Source organism: Neomonachus schauinslandi, chromosome 15 (assembly GCF_002201575.2).
Source record: "Neomonachus schauinslandi chromosome 15, ASM220157v2, whole genome shotgun sequence".
Lineage (NCBI taxonomy): Eukaryota > Metazoa > Chordata > Mammalia > Carnivora > Phocidae > Neomonachus > Neomonachus schauinslandi.
In genome coordinates this window covers 46,605,985-46,618,688 of record NC_058417.1, presented here as the reverse complement: position 1 = coordinate 46,618,688, position 12,704 = coordinate 46,605,985, and the positions used below count along the sequence as shown (strand labels likewise).

The following is a 12,704-nucleotide window of genomic DNA, read 5'->3' as shown; positions in this document are numbered from 1 at the left end:
ATCCATTCATACAAATGGTTATGGTTGATAATGTAAGTATTAATAACTGTTGTCTATTTCCTGACAGTGGCCTAAACGTGATAGACGCTTGGGCATTTTTCTCCCTGTTAATGAGACTGTGTTTTTTGTTCTACAAAACTAATTACTTAAAAACTACTGTTTTCATTAGATAACAAGTAAATAGAGCTAGGCTTGAATCAGGAACTGGATAGATCATGAAACTGTTACAGCTATTGCTTAAGCTAGTACAGGTAACTTGAATTAACCAAACGGATTCAGCCTGAGCCTTGGTTTTCTTATCTGTCCAAGAACCCTCCCTCCAGAGGGCTGATACAAGAATTAAATGAAATCAAATATAAGCAATGCCCAGAACAAAGGACATAGGCAACTTCTAAGTTGTTCTTCCATGTTCTTGCTCTTCAAAGCCATTCTTTACTTCCCCACAAAACTACCCTGTTAGGAGGTTTGGGCATTTCATCTACGTGGCAAATACGCAGAGTATAACCATGATGTAATGAGACTGATTGTTAAATAAACATACCAAAATTTACATTTCAAATAAGTGTTGTTCCATTCAAAGAAGTCAGTTGGGAGGAAATAGAACTCACTCCAATGATGCAGTCACTTGTTCAAAACATTTTTGAAACTCTGCTTTTGTAACTGCCCTCACCAGCCAGCTATGAACTGCATGCACAAGAAAATAAGTCTCATTACATGAGAGGCACGTCTCTCTCTCTCTCTTTTTTTTTTTTTTTTTTTTTTACCCCTAATGGTATTGCTCAATTTGATCACCTACCTTATTTACCAGACATGTCTCAGAAAGATTTTGAAGCTTTTCTAAAATTAAATCTACCCTCAAAAAAGAAAGTTTGGCCACCATTCATTCATTTAAGATAAACAGAGGTTTATCAAGGGCCTCCCGGTATCTATACCCTGGGCCAGATGCCAGGAATTCAAGGTGAAGAGAACAGTATCTACCTTCCAGGGACTCCAATGTTCAAAAGAATCTGTCACTGGCTCTGAAAGCAATTCCAAAAGGAGAGAGCAAAAAAGTGTTGAGCAATGTCAACCATTATAATATGGCAGTAATAAATGAATATTCTTCCAAAGCAAGTACCTTAAAGTGGTACCACTTTTTGATGGTTAAGTTCTGCCATACTTATCAGAATTACTTGTCACCTTTTATCTGTACTTCGTATTAGTTTGATTTTACAGATTCCTGTACTTAAATATAATAATCTTAATAGTATGTCTTAAAAAAACCTATCATGATTGCTGTCTCTACACTGTGTAACACAAAAGCATTTTAAAGCAAAAACTTGAGAAAATCTTAAAAAAAAAAACCAACACTATCCAAATTTGAATTTTTCACATGACCAATAGTAAGTAAATACCATCTGATAAGAGAACAAACAGAATAGTGGTCACTCAAATGTCTGAACTAGGGGTTGACTTTTTTTTTTTGGTAAAGGGCCAAACAGTATATACTTTAGGTTTTGTTGGCCATACAATCTCTGTTGCATCTACTCAACTCAGCTACTGTGGCACAAAGGCACCCATACATAATAATTAGGTAAATAAATGGGCATGGGTGTGTTCCATGCAATAAAACTTTATTTACAAAAACAGACAACAGGCCAGATTTGGCCCACAGGCTATAGTTTGCCAACCCCTGGTCTAAACTGAATGCAGAAACCCTATGCATTTAGAGACACCCTATCTGTGTCTTGAGTCAGCATACCAGGTTCAAGGTCCAACTGACAGAGGTACTGGGAAGTATTCAATGTAACAACAACCACTCGGTGTTTAAGAATATCTTCTTTCTGTGGCATCTGAAAGGTGGAATGTGCGCTCGAGATCAAACAGTACTGATGCACAACTGGGTGGACAGTCTTTACCCAGCGATTTCTGAAATATACCCTATAAAAGAAGATAATATTTCCTATTTTTATTTATTAACATCTTACCAGCATAATCAAAAAATTAACATTATTACATTAAGACTGCCATATCTGAAAATTAACATATAAATCTGGTAACCATTAACACTCTACTGAATTAGAATTTAACATACAACTGTGACTATGCCCTACCAAAAAAGGATTCAAACAGAAAGCATATGTACTATCATAAAATAAATATCTAATTATTTTTAAGTGTTCAGATTAATCTTACAACAGAATGACAAACAGTTTCATAAGCACTATAGTTTTTTCAGTTCAAAAGATTCCCATTTGGGAATTACTTTTTTTCTAGAATATTCTTACAAAAATATACTTAATTCATATTGTAATTCTCTATGCTAAAAAAAAAAAAAAAAAAAAAAAAACGTGAATTGCACACCTACAACAGAAACTTAAAAGTTATCTGCATTTCACCTCAGAATTCTTACACCCATGTTTAAATCTAAAGGAGATTTACCTAAATTATCTAAAGGAGATTTAAAAATAAATTTAAATTTTGGACAATCAGAAAAATCTTAAGAAAGACCATCTCGGGCGCCTGGGTGGCTCAGTTGGTTAAGCGACTGCCTTCGGCTCAGGTCATGATCCTGGAGTCCCGGGATCGAGTCCCACATCGGGCTCCCTGCTCGGCAGGGAGTCTGCTTCGTCCTCTGACCCTATCCCCTCTCATGTGTTCTCTCTCTCTCATTCATTCTCTCTCTCTCAAATAAATAAATAAAATCTTTAAAAAAAAAAAGACCATCTCTTCCATTAATTACAAAAGAAAAATATTAATAGGCCTCATGCAATAGACTACTAAAATGGTACAGAAACAAGGCATCCATCCATCCACCCACCCACCCATCTCTAACCCACTCACATATAACAAAGATCTACTGGGTGTCTACTATGCTCCAGCACAGAGACAAATCACATGGTTTCCCAGCTTTCAAAAAGGCTTTGATTTACTCTGATTTTAATGGAAAGCTATCAGAGAGTTCTGACAGGGCAGTCACATGATCTGACTTATGTTGGTAAAGGACCACTCTTTCTCTGGACAGAATATATAGTTTGGGGAGCTGGGAGGGGGAGGGCTGGACAGTGGTGTGCTGGTAAATGTTGAACAACCAGCTTGGAGGGTAGGGGTGGAGCAGATCCATAGCGTTTGCTGACTTCTGTGGTGTAAAATCCACTACCATGGCCAATTTCAAGCTACCAACATGATGTCACCAAACATGAACTTGGGAAGACATGTACATGATTGGTTCTCACAAGCCACTACAAGCTGGCTGCAACACACCACCGACTGGAACAGAGGCAGGGGCAGCGGAGGGAAACAGGGAGACCAGCTAGGAGGTTGTTGTAAGGGTCTGGACAAGAAAAAAATGACAGCTTGGACCAGGGGTGGTAACAGGAAAGATGTAAAAATGGTTGGATTCACTACACATTTTGAGAGTAATGCTGACGGGATTTAGTGAACCAGATGTGCAATTTAAGAGAAAGGATGATTCTGTGCCTTTGAAACTAGATGAACGACAGTGGTGTTTACAAAGATGGTCAAAGTGAAGAACACATTTGAAGTGAAAACAGAATTCAGTCGTGGACAAATTCAGGAGCAGACATCCATGTGGGGATAGTCAATAAGCAGGGGGATGTATAAGTCTGAAGTTCAGGAGAATGTCTGGGACAAGAAATACACAATTGGGATAATATTTAAGCCTTGGGACTAGATGAGAGCAGCTGGAGAATAAGTGTAGATAAAAAAGAAACTAGTTGGGAGAATGACTGATGGTTACCCCAACATTTAGAGGCAGGGAAAAGAAGGGGAAACAGTAAAGAAAACCGGCAAGAAGCAATCAAAGAAGTAAAAAAGAACTCAGGAGAGCATGGGGTCCGATCAAGGGATACAAACGTCCACGTTACTAACTCTTTTGGATATTCTCCAGGCCCATCACAGTACTTGACTATTAGCAGCATCCAGCCCTGTGGTTGTTCCCTCCTTGCAACACTCTCTGCCCTCAGCTTCCATGACTCAACCTCTCCTTGCCTTCGTTCTTCCTCTCTAGGTTAGAGTTCCCCAAGGCTTACTCATCACACTCCTCTTCTCGGGCCCTATTCTCTCCCTGCCCATCTCAGCCAGGCTCATGACTTCAATCACCACCAGTACTCTAGTGACTAACACATTTTTCTCTCTCCAGCCAAGACCTCATCTCCAGAATGCATATCAACTTTTTATTTAACATTTGTCTCCTTTAGGATATTTAAAAGGCAGCTCAAATGTAATATGCACAAAACCTAATCTAATGATCTTCTAAAATGTATTCTCACCTTTCATGATACACTTAAAAACTGGTTATTACTTTTAAGCGAAGCAAAAACATATATATATAAATTAGAAAAGTAAAGAAATATATTTTAAAAGCATTACTCTGATAGGAAGGACTGTAAACTTGGTAAAAGTAACCAATATCACTTCTAAAAGATGCCAAAATGGGGGTGCCTGGGTGGCTCGGTCAGTTAAGCGCCTGCCTTCGGCTTGGGTCATGATCCTGGGGGCCGCATCGGGCTCCCTGCTCAGCAGAGAGCCTGCTTCTCCCTCTTCCCCTATTCCTCCCCCCGCTCATGCTCGCTCTCTCTCACAAATAAATAAAATCTTTTAAATAGATACAAAAAGGTTAAACAACATGTTTTAGGTTTTAATAAAAAACAATTAGATCAGCAAAGCGGAATTTACTTTTATGTAAATGAAAACTCTCATTTTACAAATTATCTGAAAAAAATCATTTAAAATTATGATTCCATTAATATTAACTAAAATATGTGCATTTAAACACAGAAATTACTAGAAACTAAACTCCAAAATGTTAGTAGTATTTATCGCTGTGTGCTGAGATTACAGATAATTTTATTTTCCTTCTTGTTCTTTTCTATATTTTCCATACTTTCCTAAATGAAAATTTCATTGTAAAACTGGAAAAATGGTTTTTCAAATTACTCATTAATACTAATGCCAAGCACCACTTCACCCTCAAAGGAAAAATAAAACTTGAAGTTCTAAGTCTCACTACTGACTTTTTTTGCAAGTACCTTGGAAAACCACCTCAAGTTGAAGCTACTAAAAAGAAAAAGTTTGATCGTTAAGCCTATATTTCCTTAGAAGTACAATATTCTGGTGCTGACTTCAAAAAGTTTAAATATTTCCTTGGTGCTTTCATTTTGTGCAACATTTAAGGTAGACACTGTCTATAAGATTATTTAAAACACAACCAACATTTTTTAAAAACTGCAGAATAGGGCGCCTGGGTGGCTCAGTTGGTTGAGCGACTGCCTTCGGCTCAGGCCATGATCCTGGAGTCCCGGGATCGAGTCCCGCATCAGGCTCCCTGCTCGGCGAGGAGCCTGCTTCTCCCTCTAACCATCCCCCCCCTCACGTACTTTCTCGCTCTCTCAAATAAATAAATAAATCTTTAAAAAAAAATAAAAATAAAAATAAAAACTGCAGAATAGTGACAAGTGTCACCTTCAAGCTCATAGTATGAAATGTGACACCAATTAAGTAATTTACATATTTCTAGGAACAAACCATCCACAGATCCCACATGAATTATGATTGTTAGAGTAGGAGATTGCCTGAAATTTTATTCATGTATTGAATTCATATAAAATAAACCCCCCAAAATGTTATTACACAAGATACTACAGAATCAGGAAGACCTGATCCCAGAATAAAATCTATTACTCTGAAGATCTGTATAAAACAACAAATACCTTCTATTTGCCCAGAAAGCAATAAATATACACTCTCTCCATAGATAACCTCCATCTACTAAGTAATAAGTCTGCCAGAACCAGATACCGATCTTCAGAACCACACACAGAAACTGTGTTTTCCTCTCTAGTCCGTCTTAAGGTCTACTAATTTAAATGAAATAACGAAATATAATCTAAAATGGTTTCTAAAACCTCCATCCCCAAATATTTTAAGCTCAACTCCTGGCAAGTAACAGAATTGTATACATTTCAACCATTAAGTGTGTATATTTGAACATATGTACTGTATTAAACTATTGAACGTTTATGACCATTTTCACACTTTATGGCATTTACTATGGCCCACTCTAGACTACACTAAGCAGAAGGCAAACTCTTCAGCCGTCGTACACCACAGAGACAGCACATCTTCAAAGTCACACGCAGACACTTAGTGCCCCCTTGTGTTCTTTCCCCTGTATCCTGGGACAGATAAAGCTCTCCCCAGAGTGCTCAGCCATGCTAATTTCCTCTATCCCATCTCCCATACCTCTCATGTTTGTTGTCCATCAGGATAATCACAAATTAGTCTGAGTACAGATGGTACTAATAAATTTGAATAATTCAGTGCACTATCCTCCTAGGAAATACATTTACAAGTTAACACCATTCCCAAAGAGAAAAACCACGGTGAAAATACAGGACCAGAAAAAGAAAAGATGTAGTAGAAGTCAAGCCTCTTCTTATTTTATTCTATTTACTAAATGAAATAACTAGAAATTTATATGTAAATACTTTTCCAGCTTTCTGACTGAACCACTCTTAAGACTTACGGAGAGGTGAGATTTTCTGCTAAAGAGCAAGTTTCTCTATCTGGGCCACTACAACTACACACGTATGCTACTGAGACGTAACTTCTTCTTCTACACATTTAGACGCACTACCTGTTGGATTATAACCTTCAAAACATAATTTTACGTGGGAAAAGTTAAACATAATGCTAGTCACATGGTAGATGTGAATCAACAACAGTTCTTCAGGCCCAAATAACAAATGACCGATCCTAGGTCAATCAAGATGTGAGGGGGCTTTACTTCATTGCTTCCAAGCCCAAGCACACCATGACAATTGAGGCTGTCACAGTTCCTACGTACCACACACATATACAAACACAAACACACGCACCAACAACAAAAGCAAACGAAACACCTCCATTAAAGTAAGAACACTCATAGCAACACTGCCACTAGCTACTGAGCTTTTACTTATGACTAAAGAAGATTAGAATCTGAAGCAAACTAGTTCCTGATGAACTTATCCAGTGATGAATACCACATTTTCATTTATAGCGATTGCATATATGTGATATTTTCTTATTAAATACAACTGGATTCTACTTAAAACAATTATTTCTGCTCTAATTTATCTTCCAGAGTGAAAACAAAGTATGGCATAAAAACTTGTGTTAGCAGGCCACACCACCTTTTTCTCTTTTGTTCTTTTTAATGCAATTGCAAAATCATTCAAATGGCTTTGGTTGTGGTTATTAAGAATTAAATAGCGTAATCTCATTTTTCCATGCCTGGACTAAACTAGAAATAAAAAGTTAGTGGATTATGATTCAAAAGTGTGGTTAGAAATTAATTTGTAAGCAATAATTGTATTCAAACAACACCGGGCATGACATTATTAGTTTGTAAAATGGCAAAACTAAACATTAATTCATATAACAATGAAAGCAAATGGTGTATAAACAACCATTCAATGATTCTTTATTGTTTTCTGAAGAAAAGGATTTTATTCCCCCACAATCCGTATTTAAGTACATTTCATATCCATATACATTTAAGACGACCTTTCTACATCAACGTAAACTTTTGACGCTTTGTTTCTTAAATGACTGCAAAAAGTTTTAAATACCAGTCAAATACATTTTGTTGCAGAAATCATATCAATATTTCATGCTTCTCTAAAGTGTAGCTTCTATGAAATTACCTGCATGATCACAGTCAAAATTTTATATCTACTGCATGACTACTCTGCCATGCAAAATATGCTGGAATTTTAATTAAATTTGATTTAAATAAATCATATTTATATTATTTCATCATAGTATCTTTTAGAGGTACACATCAAAATTTGCTCAGATTGCAACAACATTTTTACATACAAAACTTAAAAAAGGATGTCTTTCTCTTTACTTAATGTTTAAGAAATGAATGTGGTCAAAGATTTTTAAATTTTTCCTTAATTTTAAATGACTGCTTCAAAAGGCATCACCTCCAAATGCCAACATACAGTTAAAGATTTTGTGTTCTTCAAGTTACTAAAATCTTTACAGACACCTTTTCTTAAGAATAATAAAGTATGATACAGATACATAATAAGCCTTAAAAAATACCTGAGAGGTCTTGCCTGGGGATTGCCTGCTTCTACATATGGATGTAAATAATCCTTTATGTAGAGGTCAGCAGCACTATTAGAATGGGTGCAAATGAGGATCCTGCTGAAATAAATGGTGCAAATAAAAAGAATGATAAAACACAAAACTACTCAAGCAGTATAATACCAAACAAAAGCAGTGGCCATCTTAATATCATATATTTCCCTCAACCTACTCAGCAATCTCCAACATATTACTCAATGATGTTTTCAGGAAACCATTACTCTTTAAGCTGTAAAGGAAACAAGTTCCCCCAAATTCTTTTTAAATCTATCACACAGAACATTTTTTACGCACCCAACTCTTTTGGCTATAACATATATCACAATTCCTTTTGCAGACTTGGAATTTTGATGGCTATTTAAAAGGTATCATTCTCTACACTGCCAGTTTTTAAAAACAGTATGTTTTAAAAGAATTCAAATTTCAGTCCTTTGGGGTTTTGGTGTGTGTTTTTTTTTTCCCCCACAAGCTGAATTAAAGTGGTCTTGCTAGCCTTAGCTTTGTACTCACAATAAGGACAGAGGCCTTGTGCCCTAATTATGAAATCGGAGCACACATACCACCATCTCACCTCGTCTCCTGCTGCTGGAGTATGTGCTTGACGGCCTGAGCTAGAGTGAATGTTTTGCCTGTCCCATAGGGTCCAATGATGAGAACAGGAGGCAGCTGTATTGAAAGTGGAGTTGTAATGGCCAGAACAGCCTCTTTCTGTTTTGCATTTAGCCGAGGATCCAACTGCTCATCCCACTGTCTACAGAAAATAAAAATTTATTTTAAACACATGCACCTTATAAATAAACAAAACACAACATGAGAGAATCCTAAATTTTACTGAACCATTAAAAATACTGAAGAAGCAGAGCATCTACAAAAACAAATGCTTATTCTAAAACTTCTTTTCAGAAAACTACCCAAGAGAGTCAGTGCAGGGTGCTTCACTATGTTAATCAAAACTCACTTTAATTACTTTGTCCTATTCCAAGTGCAAAAAAAGATTTTTTTTTTTTAAGATTTTATTTATTTATTTGACAGAGAGAGACACAGCGAGACAGGGAACACAAGCAGGGGGAGTGGGAGAGGGAGAAGCAGGCTTCCCGCAGAGCAGGGAGCCAGATGTGGGGCTCGATCCCAGGACCCGGAGATCATGACCTGAGCCAAAGGCAGACACTTAACAACTGAGCCACCCAGGCGCCCCTCAAAAAAGATTTTGATAACTAAAGAAAGCACACACACTTCTAGTCTAGCTGCTACCAAGTCTATAAATAGTAATGGCAATGTCTCAAAAATTTAATTTCCCTCTGTTACATAAAAGGATCAGAAAACTTTTTTTCGGGTAATAAAGAAGTATTAGTTTCTTTGCACAGCAAGTAAAATGCAAAAGGGAGACAAACCGAATTTCAAATTCTAGGCCACTGAAGCTCTCTTTAGTGAAGTTTAAAACAAGAGGCAAAGAAAAAACCTGTATGTTCCTGGTTAAGAGATATTAAACCTTTACGAAGTTCTTAAGTCAGAAAATAGCAGTTTGGTTTTTTTTAAAGGTATCAAAGAGGGGCAGGTGCCTGCGTGGCTCAGTCAGTTAAGCATCTGCCTTCAGCTCAGGTCATGATCTCAGGGTCCTGGGGTCAAGCCCCAAGGCAGGCTCCCTGCTCAGAGGAGAGCCCGCATCTCCCTCTCCTCCCTGCTCGTGATCTCTTTCACTATCTCTGTTGCTATCTCTGTCTCTCTCTCTCTCTCTCTCATATTATAAATAAATAAAATCTTTTTTTTTTTTAAGATTTTATTTATTTGACAGAAAGAGACACAGTGAGAGAGGGAACACAAGCAGGGGGAGTGGGAGAGGGAGAAGCAGGCTCCCCGCGGAGCAGGGAGCCCGATGCGGGGCTCGATCCCAGGACCCTGGGATCATGACCTGAGCCGAAGGCAGACGCTTAACGACTGAGCCACCCAGGTGCCCCTAAATAAAATCTTTTTTAAAAAAAAGTATCAGGGGTGCCTGGATGGCTCAGTCGTTAGGCATCTGGCTTCGGCTCTGGTCATGATCCCAGGGTCCTGGGATCGAGCCCCGCATCGGGCTCCCTGCTCCGTGGGGAGCCTGCTTCTCCCTCTCCCACTCCCCCTGCTTGTGTTCCCTCTCTCACTGTGTCTCTCTCTCTGTTGAAAAATAAATAAAATCTTAAAAAAAAAATAAAGTATCAAAGGCCAAACAATATGAAATGTTTTCTAATATTGTCCGCCATACACATAATGTACATATGTCCTATAACACCTGTCATAGTAGCACAAATGGTTGCTGCAGTGGGATCTATCCTTACGAGTGTCCCTTCTATGACTTGGCTAAGTTTCGAAGATTTAAATGGACAGCAGATGCTACATGGGATCAAACCAAGTGGAGAATCACCGGCATTCTTTCCCACAACTACAATTAAAATACTAAATACTGCAACAAGTATGGTAAAAATGATAGGGATGTGAACCAAAATAGGAAGGGTGTGTAAAGAGATGCTTAGAAAATTTACATTCAAAGTGCCTACAAAATAATCCTGCAAGACGAGAACGTGGTTTAGACAGGAAAATTCCATCTCTCAGCGGCTGTACTCTACAGTAATAGGAAACTAGTTATTCATGGAAAATCTTAATACTTTCAGTTTTTAAAAATTATAGCTAATGCTATATTCAGACAGATAATTTCAAACAAATGAAAGTCTCTGAGGAAATGTAAAACTATAGAAAATAAACTTTGACTATATAAACATGCCAATTCTTATTTTTTTTTGAAACTTAAAATTTTTAAGTAAAAAACAAAAGAACTCTGACCAGTGGCACAAATTTCCTGGAAACCATTCACTAAAGCTCCAACTTTTTAGTTCGAAGAATCTCTCATCATTAAACAGCTATTTACTCATAATTCTGCCAGTACCTAGCAATATTCCATTTTCTGTAAAAGAGAAATTACTTTAGGTAATCGCTAAATCCAGATCTAATATATGTGGAGAACTGTGGAACAGTTACCTCAAACCACTCATGGCATCTCCTCTGCCTTCCTCTACTACTGAGCCTAGACAGCTAAAACACTCTACTTCTCACCCTCCTGCCCCAGAGCTCCAACTCTGGTCAATGAGCTTATAGGAAAAGGTCCCTCACAAGGGCTTCTGTTACTCAATAAAACACAAACAAAGCCTCACTAGGAGAAAGCCCTTCTTGCTCCTCTGCCTTCCTCCTTCGCCTGGCTGGAAGGAGATCCTGGTAAACAAAACTGCAGCCTCCATCTTAGAATCAAGAGGTAACAGACATCAAGAAGAAAACTAGCATGCTCTAAGGTGGAGAGGAGGGGAGACCTCAGTCCTGGATGGTACTGTGGAGCCCTTGCAAGTCCTAGATGACCACCTAACCCCTGGGCTTCTATCTCTACTTGTTTAAGCCACAGTTAGTTCAGTAAACTGTTACTTGCATCCATACCAGACCCCAAGGGCTCCTGTATCTATACATGGACATAACGACATGTGCATCAGGTGGTCATTCTAAGAGCAAATGAGATAATACATGCAAGCTGTTTAGAAAAATAACTGAGCAATAAGTGCTCAATTAACGTTAGTTTCTATTACTACGTTCACTGAGGATTTCAGAAAAATGACTTATTACTTGACCAATACACACTTTCAAAAACAAATAAACGGAAGTTTTAAAAACACCTTCTAATTCTTCAAATGTGGTGACTTCAATGAACTTATAAATGAGACCAATAAGTTATATATAAAAGTATAAATCTAAGACATACATGACGAATTCATAGGTATAGCTCTAAAATACAAGATCTCTTTATTTATATAGGCCACTCTACTTATCAGCTGCTTCAGTATAAATAAGTGCTTCAGAGATCAGAAACCATCAGTGCTGATCACCTCTACAGTTTCCGGGCATGAATGAGGAAGGCCAATGAGCACAGCTGTCTTTAGTGTACCACCTGCTCAATAAGGGGAAGAGGACTTACAATACATACGCCAGTAAGACCCATCTCGAGTTTCACAGTTTAAAATAATATAGTCTCTTCAAGCTCATTTTGAATAAAAATTACTTAAACCCTGAACCACATTAATTCAAAGTCCTTTTTTCCCCTGGTCTAATGCATTTTTATAATTAATTTACAGACCACATGCTCGAGAATAATTTCTCAACTTCATTTATCTATCTATATTCTACCTTATCCCAGAAAAGATTTTATATGGCTAATGGTTTCTCAGTATATTCCTCCACTCAGACACCTTTTGGTTACTATTTAAATTACAGTGTATGGAATCTCTTCCTGCTCAGAAGTTTTCTGATGCTGACACTTTCTTAGTTACTTTTGCAGTTCACACTTGCAGTCAGTGGTGCTTGAATATACAGTTATAGACAACATAATTTTCAGAAGTAAACATATCAAATACATGCCTAGAAGTTTACTGGTATGCCCTCACATTTGAAACCGTAATTTCCTTCTTTAAACTTGAAACTCTTAGTAAGTTAAATATGTCATACATTAATAATGTGTAAGGCCCTGTTGAGGATTTACTGATAAATGAAACACA

The 12,704-nt window shown here is 37.5% G+C and overlaps 1 protein-coding gene across 1 annotated transcript in view; it reads right to left on the bottom strand.

Moving 5' to 3' along the window:
• The window catches only part of HELZ (helicase with zinc finger), a 160,032-nt gene that overhangs the window by 69,462 nt on the left and 77,866 nt on the right, over positions 1-12,704 (bottom strand). Inside the window, exons 15-17 of the mRNA XM_021678518.2 lie at positions 8,711-8,890; positions 8,095-8,199; positions 1,738-1,920 (exon numbers count right to left, since the gene is read on the bottom strand). Of these exons, the coding sequence (XP_021534193.1) occupies positions 1,738-1,920; positions 8,095-8,199; positions 8,711-8,890 (468 nt within the window). The remainder of the gene's footprint in view (positions 1-1,737; positions 1,921-8,094; positions 8,200-8,710; positions 8,891-12,704) is intronic.